The following is a 23,701-nucleotide window of genomic DNA, read 5'->3' as shown; positions in this document are numbered from 1 at the left end:
TCCTCTAGAATGATGAGGGTCTTCAAATCCATTTTGAGTTTCAATTGAAGGAACTGGAAATCTTTAGCTTAGAGAAGACTTAGGAGACAAGATACCCATTTTCAAATACTTAAAAGGACTGCTATACCACAGACATGATTTGCTTGGCTCCAGAGGGCAGAAGTAGGAGCCTTGGAAGATAATTGCAGAGAAAAAGATTTAGGAATGTGTAAGGAAAAACTTCCAGCTAGTAGAGCTGTTCAAAAATTAGAATGGAAGGTCTGGGAAGGCAAAGAGTTTATTGTCATAGAAAGTCTTTAGAGATAGCTTAGATGATCATTAGAGACATTGTAATTCATATTTAGGTAGGGATGGGATGGATGAGGTGACTTCTGAAATCCCTTTCACCTCTGAGAGTGAATACTATAATGGGGTGAATAGTTCTGGAGGTGTACGCAGCCATTGAAAAGACAAGACCCATGGTGAAATCTGTTTAATTGGAATGAAGGAAAGAGAAGGAGCAGAGGAGAAAACAATAGAACATTTTTCAATTTTAGACTAGTTTTTGCTCACTAAGGTCATTGAGAGAAAATAGTCCAGACATGGGAAATAGCCAGTGAAAGTGCATAGAATAGGGAGAGAGTGACAACAGAGAGGAGCAAGGAGGCCAGTGTCACCAAATCTCAGAACACATGAGGGGAGTAAGGCCTAATAAGTCTGGAAAGGACCAGGTAGTCAGGGACTTTGAATGCCAAGCAGAGGATTTTTTATTTTATCCTAGAAGCATGGAGAGCCACTGGAGACGACTGAATAGGGGGATTACATGGGCAGATTTATATTTTAGGAAGATTAATTTGACAGCTGTGTAGAGGATGATTGGGAATGAGGTGATACCTGAGGCAGGCATACCCACCAGCAGGCTTGAGGTGATGAGGACCTGCACTGGAGTGGGGACAGTGTCAGGAGGAAGGACTTGACCCAGATTGAGTATGGAAGTTGAGAGAGTGTGAGGAGTTATGGATCACACTTTGGCTTCCAGCCTTGGGGGCCCCCTTTTCGGTTTTTTAACGAGTAGGATGGGCGTGTTATATTCAGATTTACAAGGGATTATTATTCCCTGTGCAATTAATGAGTTTATTACTGGGGTAATACCCTCTATTGCCTCTATTGAGAGGGGATACTGAAGAATGGAAGAAAGTGGGCTAGATTTAGTTTTAATCTGCACAGGAATAGCTGATTTAAGTATGCCTACATCAGAAGAAGATGTGGCCCAAAGAGACTGATATATCTGTAGGTATTACAAAGGTGCAATGGATGTTTGCCAATTGATCCTATAAGAAACATTTAAATTGTCCAATTGGGCTTGCATGTTCTCCTGCATTTTAGCCTCAAATTTTTTTATATTTTCCTGTGTTTTATATTGCATATTTTTTGTTTTCCTGTGTTTTATCTTCAGATTCTTGCATAATTTCTTGTATTTTAGCTTCAAATAACTTTTTCATGTTTGCATCTCTAAACACAGTACTAAGGAGTACAAAAATGACATTACCTAATAATACAAAAAATTGGAGGTATGTTGAATTCCTCAATGTCCCTAATTCTTCTACCACCATATAAATGTTGAAGAATGTAGTATTCATTTATATATATATATATGTTTTGTAATTATTTTCCTAGCGGGCTTCACAAAACATTTGGGGAGCAGGACAAGACCAAAACTCTCTCTAGGTCTCCCTCACTCCTAATTAAGAGTAATCTGGGCTTCCCTGAGGGAAAAGGGATTCTTAGCTAAACAGCTTTCCCAGTCCTGCTGCTTTTCATTTTTTTTTTTTAAGAAAAACAGCTGTATTCTATCTAATTTAAGGAGATAGGGGAAAAAATCCAAATTTACTTACCTCTATAGCTGATCAAAATATGCTATTAAAAACTGAACTTAGGGATAGTCACAATAGAGAAAAAGGTTAGGAAAGTTAAGAAGATTGAGGGTATTTCGTCACATCTGACGTGGTCAGCCAAAAACTGTAAAGGATAATTTTAGCTTTGTGACCTAAACTATATTAATTATTGATCAACATGGGATATCCCAAATAAAATACCGAAGACAGCTGGAAATTTATGGTGATTTTAATTAATATAGAAGAAAGAAATTAAGGAGAAGGGAGAGGGAAAAGATGTAGGATTTCTCCCGCCTGGCCTGTGCCAGGAGGAAGATTAGAGGCTTCTAAGAAGATAAAGTTTGGAGAGTAAAGGAGGAAGGAATCAGCCTGAACTCCAAGAGGGCTCAGCTAAGATACCTGAACCGGCATTAGCTCAAGGGCAAACTCACTGCCAAAACCCAGACAAATAGTTGCCACCACGCCAAGATGTCAGAACACAACACGCTGCCAGTCAGAGCCACATCTCCAGGGAAAGAGACCGAAGAGAGGAAGTGACACAAAATATATGGATGGTTTTACATCACTTTCCTGCATCTCATTTGTACCAATGGTAGCTTAGCTTGACTTAGGACAGTGCAGGGGTCTGTCAGCTGTTTCTGCATATGTCTGTTAAAGGCCATCCTCCTGAATACTTAATCCTTAAGTATGGGTATAGCCATTCCTGATTTTGTTAAAGAGAGTGTCTTCATTGTTACAATCAGGAGATAGCTAAATCCAATATTCACAGGGGTAATAGTGCCCTTGACAACAGTAAGAGAGAGTTCAGATTGAGGAAGATTTCTGGGGCAGATAATGAGTTTAGCTTTGGACATATTTCTTTCTCTCTTCAGGTTGTTACAGTAACAGAATATGGAGCCTTTATCAAAATTCCAGGCTGCAGAAAGCAAGGTATGTTTCTGAAATGAGAAATTTGCCCTACTGTCTCTCATCCCATTCTATCCTAGTTGTGAGCTGTGAATTTTCTGACAGTTGACAGGCATCAAAGAGGCCTCAGATTTTCATGGTTGGATATCTTAGAACAGTCAATGACAAGTCTTGTAATAAAATTGAATAATTGTGGCTATCTTAGGAAGGAAGGCTGCCTGAATATACTACATCTTACCTTTGGAATGTGGATTGGAGATTGTTATCCCATGTGTGGTAATAAATTATAATCCACAAGCACTTATTTAAGTGCCTACTGTGTGCTAGTCACTGGATCTACAAACACAAAAGTTCAGCTGTTCTTTGAAATAGCTTTAGTAGTATTATTATCTATGTTAAAAAAATGATGAAACTGAGTCACAGGGAATTGTGGTTAAAGAGAAAAGATCCAGAGGCCAAATTCTTGGGTTCAAGGCCTCAAGTTGTCATTTACTAGTTCTTTGACTATGGGTAAATCATGTAACATCTCTATTCTTTTTAAAAATTCCATATATAATTTGTTGTTCTGTTCTTTTTTTCTTTTATTAATGCAAGTGTTGAGATAGTCATTTTTTCTCTTTTGGACTTCTCTAATTGCTTCTATAAAACTGTGGTATTTTGTGCCTCTTTGTTGTCTTTTTTTTAATATAATTATCCTGTTTCTTAGATTTCTTCTTTGACCAACCAGTTCTTTAGTATTATTTAATTCCCCAGTTAATTTTTAATACTTTTCCCAAGGGCCTGTTATTGAGTATAATGTTTATTGTGTCACAATCAGTAAAGGACATGTTTAATAACTCTTCTTTTCTGAATTTGTTTGTGAGGTTTTAATGTCCTATACATGATTAGTTTTTGTAAAGGCACCTCACACTGCTGAGAAATAGGCATACTTTATTCTCATCACCAGAGAGCTATCATTTTTCTCTTTTTTTGAGCTATCATTTCTAATTTCCTAAAATTGAACTTACATCTTCAATTTCTTTTTTATATTTTTTGTTAGATTTGTGTAGGTTTGCCTGGGTTCAAATCTAACTTCAAACACTTCACAACTGTGTGGCCCTGGGCAAGTCACTTAACTCCAGTTACCTAGCCCTTGCCACCCTCCTTTCTTAGAACTGATACTAAGACAGAAAGTAAGGATTAAAAAAAAAAATTTGTTTTGGTCTGAAAAAAAGTATACATTGAATTCCCTATTATAGTTTTATTGACTTTCTCTCTAAAAGTCAGTTGGCTTTTCCTTTACTTAAATGCTTTGTCATTTAGTGTGTATATCTATATATCTATATACACATACACGTATCTATGAAGTATTTGTATTGATCTATATATATATACATAACGTTAACATATATATATACTGTTTATATTAATACATTGTGATAGCTTATATCTGAGTAAATCACTTATGATGCCTCATATAAATGAGTAACTCACTTTTAATATACACATATTTTCATACATGTACAGATATATAATATTTCTATTGATATACATATATACACATGTATGTGTAGTATTTTTTTTTTAATTCTTACCTTCCATCTTAGAATCAATACTGTGTTTTGGTTCCAAGGCAGAAGAGTGGTAAGGGCTAGGCAATGGTGGTTAAGTGACTTTCCCAGGATCACACAGTGAGAAAGACTCTAAGGCCAGATTTGAACCTAGGACCTCCCATCTCTAAGCCTCGCTCTCAATCCACTGAACCACCCAGCTTCCCCCTGTAGTATTTCTATTAATTCAATGTGATCCCTCTAAGCATAATATAGTTTCCCTGTTTATCTCTCAGTTTTACTATGCTTTTGTCCGAGATTATGATTGTTTCCCTGCTTATTGGGGTACTCTTAAGGCATAATAGATTTTGTTCAAATCTCTTATTTTGAACTCTTTGTGAATCTTTATGTTTTGAGAGTGTTCCTTATAAACAAATATATTTTTGGATTCTGCTTTCTTCATTTTGCTAACCAGCCATAGGCACGTGGTTTTTATTTTGTATCCTCTTTATTCCTTAATTTCTGATTATCCTTTAAAAGCCTCATAAAATATAATATTTTTATTATTAGAGATATAAATTTAATTTTTACATTGTTGACTCATTGCTTGATTTCCTGTGAAATGGGAATAATAATTTTCCTACTACTTTCTAACAAATATTTTGTTTCCCAATTAAATCATGACTGAACTGGAGTTAAAACTTGAGATCTCTATCCATTATGCTTGAGGCTTTGTCATGATTCCTCATGGTCAGAGGATTCAGGTTCTGCAGCAGAGATCTGTAGATCTCTGGAATGAATTTGGCCATGATGATGCCCTGGGACTTCTCCTACAAACTTTGTTCTTTCCTTTTCATCAATTGGATGGCATTGCTTACCCTTGAACTAGAAGGCTTCTAAGCAGAAAATATCAGCTCTGTTCAGAACCCATTTCCCAGCAGCTTTCCTATGATAAGCAGCCAGTGTAAAAATTCCTCCATTTTCATTCACTGAAATTGAATGAGTTAGGGCTCCCTTTCCCCCCCCCCCTTATACTGAGCCATACTTGCCTGCCTTGCACTGACATGCAGGGGAGGGGCTTAGGAGCCAGCCCTGATACATTGTGGTATTGAAGGAGGAGGGAGCATGGTGAAGAAGAGCCAACTTCCAGAGAGTTAATTTATGGCACAGATTTGCAGCAAAGTGCCTTTGTCATTCATCGAACTCCAGCTGCCTGCGGGTGAATCTCTTCACTACAGAACAGCTGGACTCAAGGAGATGAGCAATTAACTAGAAACTCAGTGAGTTCTAATCCTTGGGTCTGCCACTGATTTATTTTGTCACTATGAGTAATGACTTCTTCACTCTGCCTCTTAGGATTCCCAGAGAAACTAAGTGCCATGTTTACAGGGCTAGACTAAGAAATCCCCCTCTAACTAATCTTTTGGCAAAGCCCAAAACGAGTCATCATTCTCAGCATTGTTTCCATCTTAGAGACTTATTTCTCTATTGTTGAGTATATGATCCTTCCCTGGCACTCTGAGGGTGCCACACCTCAAATGGGGAGAGCCCCAGACTTCAAGGAGTTTCTACCTCAATGGACATTGGGTAATAATTACTGGGATAAGCATAGCCATCTTCCTCCAGTGAGAGAGCTCCAGCAATACTATACTTAGTATGTTGTTAGTGGCACCTTCTCTGGAAGGTCAAAAGAGGAAATTGAGAGCTCCTAAAGATAAGAGTGGCCTCTTATTTGGACAGCTTTTTGACTGGAACCATGGCTTAATGGTTTAGATTCATTCTCTTCTGATCATTGCTAATGGAAGTTGTGAAGGAAATTAACCTTAACAGAGTTTTCCAGTCAGGAGATCCTTTATATCAGTGTAGCCGATTATTTTGTTTCTGGATTGAAAAGCTGCAAGAATTTCCCAAGTTATCTGAATTACATTTCAGCAGACACTGAGGTGGGATACATTGTACCAATGATGGGTTTATTACACCCATGAGTGGTCTAAGCCTGCTCCTCAGTGTATAACCAAGATAAATACCAGAAACTTAAACAGAGAAGCCTCTTAAATTCTCTGCTGGAAACAGAGTAGATGCCCATAGTTTGGAGAATGAGCTAGTATAAGGGGTAAATTTAGGGGGTTTTCACTGAAATATAAATTTAGTTGGTTGCCAGGGATTAATTCAAATCCCAATAAAAATACTCAAGTCAGTTTGGGAGTTTTATGGTGATTTAATTAATACAGAGGGAAGGAATTAAGAAGGAGAGAGAGAGAAAAGGGTATAGGATTTCTCTGGCCTACCCTGAGCCAAAGGGAATCCAGCCAGAAGGCCTCCTCCGAGATGAGGGGCCTCCTAGGAGGATGGTGTTTTAGGAAAGGTAAAGGAAAGAAAAAGAATCAGCCTAAACTCCTAGAGAGCTCAGGGAAGACGCCTCATCTGAACTACACTACTAAGCTTCTCCCAGTATTGTATCAAGGACACTCACTGCCAAACCCGGACAAAAGCTGCAGCCATGCCAACATGTCCAGCACGCTGCCACCAGCCACCTCTCTGCCACAAGAGCCAGAGCCACCTCTCTGTGAAAAGAACCCAGAGAGGAAGTGACACGAAATATATAGACCATTTTTTAACATCACTTCCTGCATCTCTCATGTACCAATGGTAGCTTAAACTTGATTTAGGACAGCCCAGGGGGTCTGTCAGTTGTTTCTGATTTGTCATTTGCTAGCACATGTCTGTCATAGGCCATCCTTTTTAACACTTAATCCTTAAGTAAGGGTATAGACATTCCTGTTTTGTTAGACTAAGCAGGGTGGAGTAAATCTAAAATTCACATTAGAAAGAGGGTGGGCAGGACTGTAAGGGAATATTACTGTGCTGCAAGAAGCAATGAAGGTGATGAATACTGGATGAAAGACATAGGTGAACGGATACAAAGTGAAGTAAGCAGAACCAGATACACATTGGACTAAATGATAACAACAATGTGAATGGAAAGAACTAAAATAAAATCAAAACTGAATAATATGAAATTACAAAGAGCAAACTCAATCACAAAGGAAAGATATAGGAAGACATCTCCCGTGTGGGACAATGGGTATAGAACTCTGCATATAATGTCAGTCTTAATCTATATGTTGGTTAATTTTGCTGAACTGTATGGTTTTTTGTTATAAAGATGGCTTTCTAGGAAAGAGAAAAAAGAGGGATACATTGAGAAATGTAGGTGATGTAAAAACAAATAACAGCAAAAAATTTTTTTTTAAGAATTCTGTTCCACATGATATAATAAACAATATTATAATAAAATAATAAATAAATTTATCATGATAATATTATTTATTATAATATTAAAATAATAAATTATTATAGTATTGTTTATTATCATACTAAAATAATAAAATAAAAACATTTTGCTTTATTCCTTTCCTTCTGTGTTTGACTTTTCTCTGATCCCTATGTGGTGTAACATTGTGTCAGTTTTCCTTTGTAATTTCCCTCCCTGTTGACTAATGATCATGTACCAGGCATACATTAAATGTTTCCATTTTCCTTTTCAAGGCCTCGTCCATCGGACCCACATGTCATCCTGTCGAGTGGACAAGCCCTCTGAGATAGTGGATGTTGGTGACAAAGTATGGGTGAAGCTTATCGGCCGGGAGGTAAAATACCGTGCCTTGTCTAGGAGTGAGAAAGAATGTAAAGGAGTAGGAAGAAGGAGAATTTAATTCTTAGCCCTTGTTGGCAGACTGACCAGCTTCCTGTTGTGGGTGGTTTTGCTTTTGAACCACGTCATTCAGATGTTTTCTCCTTTCCAACCTAACCAAAGCTGCCTCCATTCTGCAACAGAAGGAAGAGGGTGTACTTCCTTACCATGGAGGCTCACTTACTGGCTCTCTAGGCTAATTTGGGCCATTTCCCCTTTATCCAGGCAAAACTATCAAAGTTTTGCAAATAAATACTGAATTCCATTAGCTCAATAGAAAGCATTGCTAATCTGTCCTTAAATAAATGAGTGAGCTCCCCACCACTCCCCCAGCTTTTGCCATATATCCAAATATTCCCAGGCCAGCCCATTTCACAGCTGCTGTGGCCAGATTTGGATGATGTAAGGCAATGGTCAGATAGCTAAGGAGGGCTTTCATTAAAGGGCCAGTTGCCTGAAGAGTTCAAGACAAGTTCATATACTAGCTGAAGAAAATAGACATATACACAAAGGAACAATTGGATCACAAAGCAGTGGGAAGCAGAGTGCCCAGTGTGGAGCACTTACAATGAATCAAGTCCCCTTGAGCTAAGCTGATATCAGACAAGATCCTAGGATCCCAGGAGCCTGCTTCTGGAGTTAAAAGGGACCTTAGAAGACCATGTGGTCCAGCTCTCTCATTTCGTGATTGATCACCTTGGGTCCAGAGAGGTTGCTGAAGGGTTACGCAGAGTGCAGATAGTAAGGGCAGGATTCCAGTTGAGGTTCTCTGATAACATCACCCAATGGGCCTGACCAGATGACATCCAGCCCCTGTAGGCTAAAATTTTCACCAGCAATAGAAAAGAATCTGCTTAGTTTTCTATAGAAGAATATCTAAGTATTTACTCCTTCCTTAAGAGGCACAGTGGAAAGGAAAGAACACTGGCTTAGAAGTCTGAGGACCTGGCTTCAAATCCTGCCTCTTATACTTATTATGCCATGACCTTAGGCAAACCACTAAACCTCCCTGAGCTGAGGCTCAATTTCATTTCCTGTAAAATGAGGTTTGTCTAGATGGCTTCTGGGGTACCTTGCAGCTCTGAGTTTTTGGTTCTATTCTCTTTTTCTTAAAAATTAATTTTTTTATGTAAACTTAGTCATCAGCAAATATTCAAAGATACAGAGAAGACAAAACCAAGAAGAAGGTTGTATAAGAAACAGTGAACTTCTATATAGTTTTTAAAAGACATTAATAGGGGGCAGCGGGGTAGCTCAGTGGATTGAGAGCCAGTCCTAGAGACGGGAAGTCCTAGGTTCAAATCTGGTCTCAGCCACTTCCTAGCTGTGGGACCCTGGGCAAGTCACTTGACCCCCATTGCCTAGCCCTTACCACTCTTCTGCCTTGGAGCCAATACACAGTATTGACTCCAAGATGGAAGGTAAGGGTTTTAAAAAATAAAAATAAAAAAAGACATTAATAGAGATACATGTAATATTTAATGAAGCAGTAACAAAATTAGTGTCCCCATCTACACTTTTTATCTTTTACAATTTACATAAATGTAAAATTTTTTCTAAACCCTTACCTTCTATCTTAGGAGCAATTCTAAGACAGAAGACCGGCAAGGGCTAGGCAATCTGGGTTAAGTGACAGGTTTACACATCTAGGAAGTGTCTGAGGCCAGACTGAACCCAGACCTGGCTCTCTATCCACTGAGCCACCTAGCAGCCCTCCGCACTCTGGTATCTTTGCCAAGAAAACCTCAAATGGGATCATGAATAGTTAGAAACAACTGAAAAACAAATAGCCAACAACAAAAAAGGTAGGCTGCTTAGTGGTCTCCTCCACTCAATGGAGGCAGAACTGAGATGGTTTCTTGAGCCTCTTTGTATACCACCCTTCCCCCCTCCCCCAACCTCCACCCCCTGCCAGCATCGCCCTACACAGCATGGGTCCTCGGCAGGTGCTTTGGATGCTGATGATTTAGGTGAGTGTTCTGTGCCAGGCAATTTGCAGTCTTTCACCATCACTAGTAAATCTCTTGGATGTGACTGAGCTCGTTTTGATGACTCTGCTTTTGCTTTCCACAGATGAAAAATGACAAGGTTAAGCTGTCCCTTTCCATGAAAGTTGTCAACCAAGGGACTGGGAAAGACCTTGACCCCAACAACATTGTTACCGAGTAAGTTAAATAGTTTATTGGCTTAAAAAAAATCTAACCTCCAAAATGACCTCGTGGAGCCCTACTTTTTCCTGTCTTTTAAATCAGGTGGTTGACAAATATTTGTCTTTATGATCCTGCTCTGTGACTCTAGCCCAGGAACACTTAACTGTGTCTGTGACTGATTTGAGGTCCTGATAGTCTTAAAATTGTTGGGGAAGGGGGAGGGAGGGGAGGTCTAGGTGGCTCAGTGAATAGACAGCCAAGCCTGAAAATAAAAGTTCAAATCTGGCCTCGGACACATCCTTCCTAGCTGTGTGACCATAGGCAAGTCATTTAGCCCCTTGTTCAAAGATGGAAAGTAAGGGTTTTAAAATAAATGTATATTTAAAAAAATACTACCAGGAAGAGAATCGAGACCCATGTATATATATATATCAGACACTGCAGCCAAATACAGCACTTTAGTCATTCAGACTCTCTGACCTTAGTCTAGGGAGTGAAACAATATTTTTTCACCCAAATAGAAAAGAATTCTGTTATAAGGATATTGCCTTCTGTCCTTTGGGTCTTGCATTCGGGCTACTTAGGTAGTTAACTTCTTAATGTTCATTTCAGGGCTCCCCTGGACATCCTGCTGGAGCAGGGGTCCCTAACATTTTTTGGAGCTGAGACCCCTTGGGCAGTCTGATAAAGTCTGTAGACCCCTTCTCAGAATGTTTTTACGTTCATGAAATGAAACAAACAGAATTGCACAGGGAACCAATTATTTTAAAATAAAAACACCACTTTTTCCCATCCCAGGTTACAGCCACATTGAAAACTATGCTTGGACTCCAAGCAGAGAACACTTGGCCTAGAGGGTGAGAGAAGTCTCAGAACAGACTCTTAATTCAAAGTCTGCTTCCTGTGTCATTGCTACCTGATTAAGCTACAAACCTGTTCAGGGAGGCCAGGGATTCTCCAACTCAGAATACCTGGCCTCTCCCCTGCTGTTAGCCCAATGAATATAATGGCCCAAACTCACCCAGACTCTTCCCACTTGCACCAGAGCCTTACCTGGGTCTTCCCTGCATCTGGTTTGAAGATGCTCTGAAGCCACAGGGCTTTCTGGCCAGTTGTGAAGCAGTCTACTTTTTCTACTGATTTGGGGGCAGAGGACATGGATTCCAATCCCTGCTCTCTTATGTACTCCCTGTGTCATCTGAGCTTAATTATTTTCCCTCTTTGGGCCTCAGTTCCTTTGTGTATAAAATAAAGTAGTTAGACAAGATGATCTCCAGAAGGCCTTCCAGTTCTGAATCCTGGGATGCTGAATACATTGGCAACTGGAGTCATTCTCTCCTCTCCCATTAAATACCTTAGTCAAATGCCATCCCATACATAGGCAGGGCTGTTCCTGCTCCTTTGCTGAGTGGGCCTACCCATTCCTTCCTACCTCAGGGGAGCCATTTAGTTGCCCTAGTTACTGTGATAACACTTTGGCTAAATTGCTTTGTGTTTAGAGGATTTACATGGTGGTTTTCATGTGCCTCCTGATGATTTTCCTACTTCTGGGCTTTTTGGTAGTACTGGGTATTGTCAGATTACATGCAAGTTAGAGTAGAAACCCATTATAGACCAGGGCTCTGGGGATTCGATTTACTCCTCAGTTACTGGCTAACTGCATTCCCATAAATTATCTTTCCTTTCTTGAGCTATAGTGGAGGCAGTCCCATGAAGCAGTGCAGTCTACCTTGGATGCCCTTACAAGAACAAACCAGAGAAGACAAAAGGGAACCACCTCTATTTTCTGGCCTAATGACGGGAAATTGGAGTGGGCTCAGGGTTCGAGCAATGGCTTGTCTCTGGTGCATCCTGCTACAGACAGCTGCAGGCCCAGCAGCAAGTCTCTTACCAAGCCTGCTGGGGAAGCTACTTCTTAAAGGAGCTCCAACTGTTAGTTATTATGTTTCCCCTGTTAACCAGGACTTCCACTTGTGTTCCCCAAGGACACTTCTCTGCTGATTTTTATGTACTTGCTTTAGTATCTTAAGAAGTTCTGGGCCCAAGACAGATGTTCATTAGGGATTTTTATTTCTCCAGTCATGTATTGATTATTTCAACAAGCATGCCGGGAGCTTATCTAAGACCCTCTGCATGGGGATGAAAACATGTAGTTTCTGCTCTTGGAATTTATGATCTAGTGCTCTAAGAAAAGTATATTAAAGAAAAGGGGGCTTATTAGCCAGCTAAATAGCACAAGGGAGAGAGTGCCAAGCCTGGAGTGGGGATGGGAGGAACCTGGGTTCAAATCGTCCTCATATACTCTCTAGCTCTGTGACCCTGGGCAAGTCACTTAACCCCAATTGCCTCTTCTGTCTTAGAATTGATACTTAGTATTATTGCTATTCTGTCTTAGAATTGGTACTTCGTATCATTTCTCTTCTGTCTTAGAAGCCAGAAGATAGAGTTAAAAGAAAAAAAGTAACTTATAACAAACATCTTGCTAAGGCAGTCATGGAGGACAGACTATTAGTTGGATTTTGGAAGATTTGGGGATTTGAACACATAAAACAAGAAGACTACATGCCTAGTGGGAACAGTATGACAGACATGGAGGAAGGAAATCAGCTGGTCTCTTTGGAAAATGGCAAGTTGTGTGATTTGTCTAGGGAAGAGGAGATGACATATTTGCTTGATTGAATTGAGTATTATGGGGGGGGGGGGTGATTTGGCTTGTAATGTAGTCTTGGATTTGGTTTTATGGACATTTTTTGGCCCAGGATTTGCACATGGTTCTGGTGAAATTTGGGTAAGCCAGGATTTGTTTCATTCTTTGTATTCATTCTTTGTATTGTGTGTAGTAGGTGTCCCATAAATGTTTGTTGAATGACTGATTAGTTGACAAAGAGGCCTGGGGAAATGTAAAATGAGTTATCCAAATACAGACCTAGAAATTGAGATTCATCCTCAAGATCCTGTTCAGAGAGTGAACCAGCCTTTAACTTTTACTTTGAGAGAATGATTCCTTTGGGCCCATGTCAGATATCTGACGTCATTCCTATATCAGTCCATCTCCTAGGGCAAAGGACAGGAATCTGAGTGGTCTAAAACAATGCTGAGCAGAAGGGTTATGGGTACAGTTAAGATAGGCCTTGCCAGAATCTTTTTTCATTGTTCTTTAAAGCTTCAGGTTTCTTTACTAAAAAACAAAAAACAAGCAAACAACAAAAAACTTTGTTCTCCAAACACTTGACTGAGACCCACGAAAGAAGTAGTTTTCTGATTTTTACCTACATTTCTTTGAGGTGTACACTTGCTATGGTAAAAAGCATTGGATCTGAAGGTGTTCAGAGGCCTCAGTGGCTTAAAAATCCCATATGAGATCACTGCTCATAGTAAAGGAGAGGTCAGATAAGGCCACTGGTACCAATGTCATTCTGTCTCTGGGAAGTGAGAAAAGAAGCTTTTCTATCAGAAATGCATCATCTGCACCTCCCACAAGGCCTCCCTCTGACCCATTCCCTACTATCTTTTATTTTGGTATGCCATTCTGTTTGAGATGTGCTGACCTTTTAGGTCTTGGTGGATTGAGTTGTATTGCCTCCATCTTTTACTGTTTAAACCAGTAGCAAAGGGAACATAAAATCCACAAAAGCTGTTTTCACCTCAGTCTCTTGGGAGACCTGTAATAAATGTTCATCCTGCTTCATTTCAGCCAGGAAGAGAGGCGAAAGAGGACCTTCAAGGATTACACAGGACAGAAGATCACTCTTGAGGCTGTCCTGAACACAACCTGCAAGAAGTGTGGCTGCAGAGGTAGGGGAGGGCCACCGCTCTTTTCTCTTTCTTTCTCTGTCTCTCCCTTTCTTCCCCCCTCTCTGTCTCTCTGTGTTTCTCTATGTCTTTCTTCTTCTCCCTCTTCTTTTTCTTCTCTGTCTGTATCTCATATCTCTTCTCTAACTTCTGTCTCTCTCTCCTCTGTATCTGTGTGTGTGTGTATGTGTGTATGTGTGTGTGTATACACATGTATGTGTCCTCCCATTCCCCCCTTTCTCTGCCCCTGGACAGACCCCACCCTCCCTGGCCTTCACAGTCACTCCTTCCAGCCTGCCAGAGTCTTCGCTGTGTCACCTCTGAGCTTCAGTTTCCTTCTTTGTAAAAGTATAACATACTTTTCTCCTTCTTGCCCCGGGATACTGAAATAAGAGCTGGGAAACCTTCACTGCTATCATTGGTGATTGACTGGCTCCCCCTCCTGACAGGTTGCTCATGTGCTTCCCAGGATGAATAAGCCCTGGCATCCTCCAGAGTCATCTGTTGCCTTTTGAAGGTGGTGGTGGCATTAAAAACCGTTGCTGGATCAGATTGTGATAAATGATCTTATTTGTTTCCCAGAGGACTATTATTGTCCTACTTTTGAAACCAAGAGACCTTAATAGAGTTGTGCTTATAAGTCTTCTCCAGGAACCAGGAAAAAAACCCTTTATTCTTCTCTATTTTCTTAAACTCCTGAAATACCAGCCTCTGAACACAGTTTCTCTTACATCAAGAATGCCATGATTTCCATCTAACTTATTTTCTAGGTTCCATCTAGTTTTACTCATATATATTTAAGGGCTTTGTTCTCAGCCCATCTTCCTTTGTTTGCTTTATTTTTTTTAATATTCATTTTAAAATGTTTAATTCATTCTCTCTCTGCCTCCAACTCCTCCTACACCACTAAAAGGCAAGCAATAGGACCAATATATACAAAGTCATATCAAGCATATTTCCATAAAAGCATGCTGACCATCAATCCCCTGCCCCCCCTTTCAAAAAAAGGAAAGAAAAATTAGGTGAGAAAATTAGACTCCAATCAACACTCAGACTCCATCATTTCTCTCTCTGGAAGGATTAGTATTTTTCATCATGAGTCCTTTGTAATTATCTTGGGCTATTGCCTCAATCAGAGTAGGTACATCTGTCACAGTTGATTATTATACAGTATTGCTGATTCTTTGGGTTCTTCTCACAGTACATCAGTTCATGCAAGTCTATCCAGGTTTTTCTGAAACCATCCTGCTCATCAGTTCTTATATTGCAATAGTATTTCATCATAATCTATATAAATTACAACCCCAGTTGATGGCATCTCCTCAATTTCCAATTCTTTGCTACTACAAAAAGAGCTACTATAAACATTTTTGTACATAGAGGTCCTTTTCCTTTTTGTCTGATCTCTTTGGGATACAGACCTTCTAGTAGCACTGTGGGGTCAAAGTATGCACAGTTTAAAAAATCTCCTTGTTTTCCCACAGTTTCTCCAGCATTGTCATTTTCCTTTTCTGTCATATTAGACAATCTGATTGATGACTGTGAGACAGTACTTCACAGTCCATGTTGGCTTTATTAGGAGATTTTCTGCCAATTTCTAACCTTCATAGTGAATTGAATTTGCTACCTCTTCTTCCATTCTACTTCAAACATTCATCCATACTAGTTTTTTTTTTCCTTCTCCTCTCTTTGGCTTTTCGGATAACTAGTGACAAATTTATGTCCCAGCTTGAAATTACAGGTTCAAAAGTCTCTGCTTATACCATGTCAGATCTAAGAAAGGGAAACTGACCCATGAGGAGGAAGATCCTTTGGCCCCTTAGAGGAAATATGAAGATGGATTAGATTGGAGGAGATCTCATTCTTTTTTTTCTTTTAAACCTTTGCCTTCTGTCTTTTATACTAAGTATCTGTGTCAGGGCAGAAGAACAGCGGTAAGGGCTAGGCAATGGGGGTTAAGTGACTTGCCCAGGGTCACAGCTAGGAAGTATATGAGGCCAGATTTGACCCCAGGACCTCCTATCTCCAGGCCTGTCTCACTTAGCTACTGTGCTACCTAGCTTCCCCCTCATTCTGAGCCATAATAATAATGACACAGTGAGTTAGCCTCCAAGTTCAAACCCCACCTTTGATACAAAGTGTCACTGGGACCCTGGCTACCCTTACCTCTAAATGCCCCAGGTAACTCTCTTAAGAAGCCTGCCTCCACTGCTAGAGGGGACTTCTCAATGGCAGTTCCCTATAGTGATGAAATCACAGCTGTGTGTGTGTCTGTGTCTATGTGTGTCTGTGTGTGTGGTCTAATTTGAGCCTGTAACAATCTTGTGAGGAAGGTAGACCAAGTATTGTTTTCCCTGTCATGCAGATGACAAAACCCATAGTCCTAGAGATTCAAAGATGCCCAAATTCACACACCAAGCACATGTCGGAGCTTGGATCTAGGTCCTCCAGCTCCGAGTCTAATTTCTATATATCAGAGACCCTTAATTTTTTAGGGGGGGTGGATATCATGGACCCCTTTGGGAGTCTGGAAAAGCCTATGTACCCCCTTTTCAGAAGAATTTCCATTTTCTGTTTGTTTGGAGTTGCAGGGTAGGGAGATTTTATTATTAGGAAATGCTATATTTCATTTAAGAGGTTGGCAAATACAAAGACATAAACTTCTTCCCATACAGTTTCACAGACCCCCTAAAATCTGTTCCTAAACTTTGGGGATCTACTAACCCTGTTCATTACACCGTGACTGCCCCTATTGTCTCAGGTGATAAGGGTGACTTGCTCTGAATGGTTTATATGTGACTTTGGGGCTTGCCTAATGTAACTCCCAGGGGAGTGGTGGAGGGCATGCAGAAACCCTTTCATTTGGTGCACATGGCTATTCTAGGAGATATAGGACACGGTAGCTATCACCTATCAGTGTTAGCATCTATAGACTTAGGACAAGAGGCAAAATAGGCATTCAAGGTAGAATAGTGGGAAGTAGAATTGGACTCAACCATAGAGGAGACACCCTTTTGGTCCCCCAGTGATAATGCTGAGATATTCCTCTAACCTGGTGGCTTAAACATGGTCATGATCCAGCCTCTGAGGGAGCCCTCCCTGCCCAAGCTTTCTCTGCAGAGGCATCTCACAGTACCTTTCATTGCCATGAGTAAGATCCAAAAGATTGCTTTAAAAATTAATAAGCCCCAGTGCTAAAGGAGGTTGGAGATACCTCTATCCTAATGGCTTTTGTCTTTTCTAAAATCATAGCAGCTCAACCTCCCTGCCTAGTTTGCTCAAGCTTTGAGAATTACAAGAAGTGTAGGAGGAGCAGCTAGGTGGTGGTTCAGTGGATAGAGAGCCAAACCTAGTGGTAGGGGGTCCTGTATTTAAATCTGGCCTTAGACATTTCCTGGCTGGGTGACTGAGCAAGTCACTTAACCCCCAATGCCTAGCCCTTAGTACTCTTCTGCCTTGGAACCCATACTCAGTATCAATTCTAAGACAGAAGGTTAGGGTTTATAAAAAAAGAAAGAAAGCAAGTATAGGAACCCAGTCCATCAAGCAGACCAATTCTTCTGACTTTCTCTTGTGGTTCTGTCCTTCCCTAGGGCTCCCAGGAAAGGCCCATCTGACAACCAGAGGTAGGGAGGGAAGGGCCAGCTTCATTTTCTACCATTTCCATCTTTCCCATAGGTCATTTTGCCAAGGACTGTTTCATGCAACCAGGGGGAACCAAATACAGTCTAATACCTGAGGAAGAGGAAGAGGAAGAGGAAGAAGCAGCAGCAAAAGCAGAGGTCAAGGGAGAAGAGAAGTCTGTACACACAGAAAAATCTTCCCGGAAGAGAAAGAAAGTGAGTGCTGACTTCCTCCCACCATCATCTAATGACAGGCTGGTCAGGATGCATTCAAGCCCAGCAGAAGGCCTTTCCCTTATAACACAGAGAAAATAGAGCTGCAGTAAAGGGTCTTCTCATTTATATAATAGAAAAGTAGAGGTTGTCCTACTGAAGTGTATTTAAAAATAATAATAATATCGGGCAGGTAGGTGGATACTTCCTAGCTGTGTGATCCCCCAAGAAAGTCACCTAATCCCATTGCCTAGCCCTTACAGCTCTTCTGCCTTAAAAATCTATACTTAGGATCTACTCTAAGACAGAAGGTAAGGATTTAAAAAAATTTTTTTAAATAATAGTTCATTTGCTTCATAATTCACAAGCTTCATAAAAGCAATGAAAGGATCCAGAAATCAGAAGATGCAAGTTGTGGCTTTCTCTGTCATTGATGAGTTGGGTGATCAAGGACAAGTTGGGTCCTGATTTCTACTTCTATAAAATTAAGAGATTAGATTTAGATAATATCCAACTTCCCTCCCAGTTCTTTTCTCAATAGTTTCCACCCTTTTGGAAACTAACCTCCTAACAGCTGGGCATTGCCCATAGTACTTTGCTACAGCTTCATGGGCTGGCTCTGGAGACTCAAAGTAAGGACTCCCTGTAGGACAGAGGCAGGATCACCATCTCACATGGCATTAGCCACTTGTCAGTGAGGATACAGCCCCAGATGACTGCCTTCTCTAAGACTTCTGGTCCCCACTGCTGTTTCGTAGTAAGAACAGGTAAACACTTCCCTCGTTTTTTATAGTCTTTATTCCTGCCAGTAGGATGGGAGGTATAGGAGTTTTGGGAAAATGGTCTGTATCTTTGTAGGGAAGCTATTAGGAGCTTGATCATACTTATCATACATTATCATCATCTCTTAACCCATTATCACATAATTAGCAAAGTACCTTCAAATAGAAATCTCCCAGTTATATAACAGATCAATTCTCTGAACTGCTAACAGCATATGAGGAGAAGGAAGATTCAGTTTTCAGAGGTAGGTTATTGTCAACAATTCAGTTCAAGTCATCAGAAACATATCAGGTACCTTCTATTTGTCAGCTATTATGCCAGACACAAGAATAAAAAGATAAAACAAGAACCAGGCCCTACCCTCAGAGAGCATATAGTCTTCTGAGGAATGTAGCATTTCAGACATGAGTAAAGAATTGGAGGAGGAAGAGAACCCCAGGAGCCAAAAGGGATTGCCTAGGAGGTGGCACTCAAAGTGAGCCTTAAAGTCATTCAAGATTATATAGAGGCAGAGAATCCCAAGCCAGGGGACAGCCTATACAAAAGTGTAGAAATAGGAGAGAGAATGTCAGGAACAGGATCAGCAAGAAGGCCCATGGTACTGGAACACTGAGGGCAAGAAAGAGGCATGACAGCTTAGCAGGTCAGAGTCTAGAAGGGCTTTAAAAAGAGTAACAGATGGGTTTGGTTCTGTTCTAGAAGCAAAAGGGAGCCTCTGGAATTTCTTGGGCAGGGAGTGACATGGTCAGACCCAATTCTCACAACTGTGTGGAGGATGTCTTACAGAGAAGAGATCCTGGAAGCAAGGAGATCAGTTAGGAAGCTTTTCCTAGTAATTGGAATAAGAAGAGATAGGCCCTTAACTAGAGATCATAGGATCATAGATCTAGGGCTCAAAAGTACCTTAGAGAACATCTAGTCCAGCCTTCTTTTACAAGTAAGGAAATCAAAGCACAAAAATACTAGTGACTTGCTCATGGTTATACTGGTAGCAAGTAGTAGAGCTAAAATTGGTACAGAACTCCTTAGATTCCACATTCACTTTAAATTCTACCATTGCTTTTGTGGTTTGTCAATGTAATGGTAGAAATTTAGGGCTTTTGGGAGAGGTTATAATATTGTAATGGTTAAAGTGTGGCTACAGGATTTTTTTAATATTGAACAATGGCCGCCAAGGAATTTACTTATGAAATTCCTAAAATGAAACACTCAAGTCAGAATGAAGTTTATGGAGGTTTAATCACACTGGGAGTAGGGAAAAGGATAGGGAGAGAAGGAGAGAAGAGAAAAGGGAAAGGGGCTACTCAACCTCTGACCAAGGCAGAGGGAGTTTTAGGCCCAAAGGCCCAGGTGGAAAGAATCAGTCCTTAACTCACGTGACCGATCTGAAGGAAAGCTGTCTGCGGGCGTCCTCTCCCTCCAAGCTCCTAACACCAACTCCCGTCTCGCTCTCTCCACAGGAAGTGAGCGAATTCCAGAGGCTGTTCCCTACCTCACTTCCTGTGTCTCACAAATGCCAATGGTTGGCTCTAGCTTGGCTTAGGACAGCCCAGGTGGACAGTTAGTTATTTCTGATTTGTCATTGACTAGCACATGCCCGTGTAGTGTGGGTGTGCACAATTTTTGGGTGCTAGGCCAAGATGGAGACTTTTAAAATTCACAATCCCCCCTGATGATGATTGGGAGACTAGTCTCCCCAATTGATCACTAAACATAAGCATACTGCACCTCAAAAATTTCTAACTATAAGTGTATACAAAATTTTTTTTTTCACTAAGAGGAAAATTATAATAGTTGTAAATATGGGGAAACAGAGGAGAGAGAAAGACAGCAAACCAATGTTTTGCTGGGTGCATTGACAAAAACCAATTAGGGGGCAGTCCCCTTTGGCATAAGAGTGTACATTCAAAAAATGTTCAATCAACCACACCCCAAGGTTCATTCTGGATCTTCCTGTAGTGAAAAGGTTTAGATATCTTTCTGCAAACAGTTCATTCTCTGGATTCAGTTAGTTAGCAAGCTTCTTCTCTGAAGATTTATCTCGAACAAAATTTAAATCGTGGATTTGATGAGATACAATCCCCCCTGAAGAAAGTGTTGAAAAAACACTGAGTCCAGCTGAGGATTCAAGTTTCAGTTGTGGGGGTGTGTGAGTTAATTCAAAAGAAAAACAAAGCAATATGAAAATAAAATCAAAATTCAAAATCAAAAGAAGAAAAAGGGAAAAAATTAAGGGAAAAATTATATAAACCCTTTATATATGCATATTTATATTAGAGAAGAATTCAAAATCAGTATCAAAAATAAAAAAAAATCTATGTATATAAAATTTGAGAAAGCAAGAATAAAATAAAAAAAAATTTTTCTTATTTTTACAGGCCCCTGTATTAGGGTCCAGTTAAGTAATTTCTAATCCCACAAGTCTGTAGGACAGAATGTAGCATAATTTACTTCCCCATTTGCAGCCAAGGCTACAGGAAGTTGCCATACTATAGGAGAGAAAAAAGAGGACCAGATTTCTTATTTTATATCTAGGGAAGTGTTATTCCCTCGTCTGATTTTACCTTCGTTCTCAGGAATGGATGGAGCCAGGATGGTAGCCAACCTTAGGTACTTGTCTGTAGGTATTTTCACGAAGAGTGTGGATACAGGGAAGGCCTACATCTTAACGTCTGTCAAGTGTCGCAACCCCGAGTCTCACACTAGGTTCAAGTCCTTAGTATTGGCTTAGAAATGCATTAATCCTACCTGGATTGGTCTTTTGATTTTTAGACCTGTGAGCTCTTTTGGCATTATCCAGGTTATCTCTATGCTCCTTGTTTGATCTCATTCCTAGAGTCAGACACAAACATTAATCATAGTCCCACAACAATTATCAATAAATGGCAGGTTCCCATAGTCTAAAGCTGTTTGGGTGCGTATTAGTAATAATAGCAAGTATATATATTTAAACTAATATTGTAGAATAAAATTAATATTGATCATATGTACCTAAAGTACATAGAAATGAGAAAAAGGGAAAAAATAAAATAATGTAAAAATAATAATAATAATAAAATAAGGAAAAGAGAAAAAAGAAAAAAATTAAATTTAGGAATTCAATGTGTCAAAAGCAGAATAAAACAGTTCCACTTGTCAATGGGTAGTTATCTCCAATGCATGTATAGTATACAGTCAATCAGTCTCAACAGAAGATGCTCTCTTTACATGAGAACAGTGAATCCAAGAGTCCTTTTCTCCAACCTTTATAGATGTTGGAGTAGTTAACAATATTTGGAATGGTCCTTCCCAGGAAGGCTGGGTTGCTCCTGTACGCTGGAAGTTCTTTATATACACGTTGTCTCCTGGGTTCAGGTCGTGAAGTGAGAAGTCTAGTGGTCCAGCTTGTACTGCAGCTCCGGATTCATGTAGCTCACGCAGTTTGTGCTGTAATTCCTGTATATAGGAAGCAATAGTAATATCTCCCCCTAATAGCGATGTATAAGCCGGGGAGAAAGGCTTAGCCTGTATAGGCGGATGTCCAAAAAGCATCTCAAATGGTGAAATATGTAAGTCTCCTCTAGAGGCCTACTTCTAAGATAAAATAGGGCCAAAGGGAGAATTTCAGGCCATTTTAAATGGGTCTCAGTGCATAATTTTCCAATCATACTTTTAAGTTCTTTGTTCATCCTCACAACTTGGCCTGAACTCTGGGGATGATATGGAACATGGAATTTTGGAGTTATCCCCAAGCAAGAATATATCTGGTTCAGAACAGAATCAGTAAAATGACTCCCTCTATCGGAATCAATACGTGCTGGTAGGCCAAAGCGAGGAATAATTTCTTTTAAAAGCACCTTAGCAACAAAAGCTGCTGTGGCTTGGGCTGTAGGAAATGCTTCCGGCCATCTGGTCAGTTGGTCTACTATGACCAAACAAAATTTATATTGTCCAGCCTTTGGCATCGTTATAAAATCTATCTGCAGGTGCTCAAAAGGTGTGTAAGCCAGAGGACGCCCACCAAAGGCTTTGCCACGAAAGGCATGTTGGTTATATGCCTGGCAGGTAGAGCAGGCTGAACACACTTTAGAGGCTATGGTAGTTATACCAGGGGCTATCCATACTCTCTTAACAGAGTCCACGATGCCCTGGGTACCAAAGTGGCCATTATTATGAACAGATTGGCAAATTTGGTGATAGAAACTTCTAGGGAGCAGGGGTTTTCCTTCAGATGACACCCAGACTCCATTGATCTGTTTTGCTTTGAATTTCTGTTTCCATTTTTCCACTTCCTTCTCATCATAGGAAAGTGATAAATTTGAGTCATCAGTAGTTGTTAATGTTAAAAGTAATTCAGGCCCTTCTATGGCTGCTAGCTTTGCAGCAGCATCTGCTCGGTCATTTCCCCTAGAGACAGGGTCGGTGCCACCTGTATGGGCTGAGCAATGAACTACAGCTAGGGCTTCAGGCAGCTGAAGAGCAGAAAGGACTTCATTAATAATTTCAGCATTAGCTATGGATTTTCCAGCTGAGGTTAAAAATCCTCTCTGGAGCCATAGCATCCCGACTGAGTGACAAATGCCAAAAGCATATCTAGAATCCGTATAAATTGTTGCCTTTTTTCCTTTGGCAATTATACAGGCATGTTTCAGAGCTATGAGCTCTGCTCCTTGAGCGCTAATGTTAGAAGGTAATGAGGCTGACCACTCAGTGGCAAATTCTGAGACTACGGCAGCTCCACTATAGCGTATGCCATCCCTCATGAAAGAAGAACCATCAGTAAATAAGATCAGGTCTGAGTTCTTTAAGGGAGTGTCCAAGAGATCATCTCGAGGCTTTTCTGCCATGGACACTAGTGTTTCACAACTGTGTAATGGTTCTCCTGAAGTTGGTAAGTCTGGAAGCAAGGTGGCAGGATTAAGCGTTGAACAGCGTTTCAAAGTAATATTTTCATTATTTAGCAAGGTTATTTCATACCTTGTAATTCACTGATCAGAAAATGCCTGTGTTCTCTGTCTTAGCAATAATGCTTCTACCTCATGTGGACACATAATTGTCAATGGGCATCCTAATACTAGATCAACGGTTTTTGTCACTAGTAAAGCAGTAGCAGCCACTCCTCTAAGGCATGGTGGTGCTCCTGAAGCTATTGGGTCCA

At 40.4% G+C, this 23,701-nt stretch overlaps 1 protein-coding gene across 8 annotated transcripts in view; it reads left to right on the top strand.

Moving 5' to 3' along the window:
* Positions 1-23,701, top strand: part of ZCCHC17 (zinc finger CCHC-type containing 17) — a 62,387-nt gene that overhangs the window by 16,182 nt on the left and 22,504 nt on the right. For 7 of the 8 annotated variants that reach the window (XR_008911501.1, XM_056795355.1, XM_007492977.3 and 4 more), the window contains 5 exons: positions 2,747-2,804; positions 7,859-7,959; positions 10,077-10,168; positions 13,848-13,948; positions 17,624-17,784. Coding sequence is in view for 7 of the 8 variants with exons in the window: in XM_056795355.1 (XP_056651333.1) it covers positions 2,747-2,804; positions 7,859-7,959; positions 10,077-10,168; positions 13,848-13,948; positions 17,624-17,784 (513 nt within the window). In the remaining variant the exon portion in view is untranslated. Of the gene's footprint in view, positions 1-1,501; positions 1,551-2,746; positions 2,805-7,858; positions 7,960-10,076; positions 10,169-13,847; positions 13,949-17,623; positions 17,785-23,701 lie in introns of all 8 variants that reach the window. The other variant, XM_056795359.1, reaches the window with a different exon arrangement.

Source organism: Monodelphis domestica, chromosome 4 (genome assembly GCF_027887165.1).
Source record: "Monodelphis domestica isolate mMonDom1 chromosome 4, mMonDom1.pri, whole genome shotgun sequence".
Classification (NCBI taxonomy): Eukaryota; Metazoa; Chordata; class Mammalia; order Didelphimorphia; family Didelphidae; genus Monodelphis; species Monodelphis domestica.
Note: the sequence above shows the minus strand (reverse complement) of the source record. Positions and strands in the feature narration are given on the sequence as shown.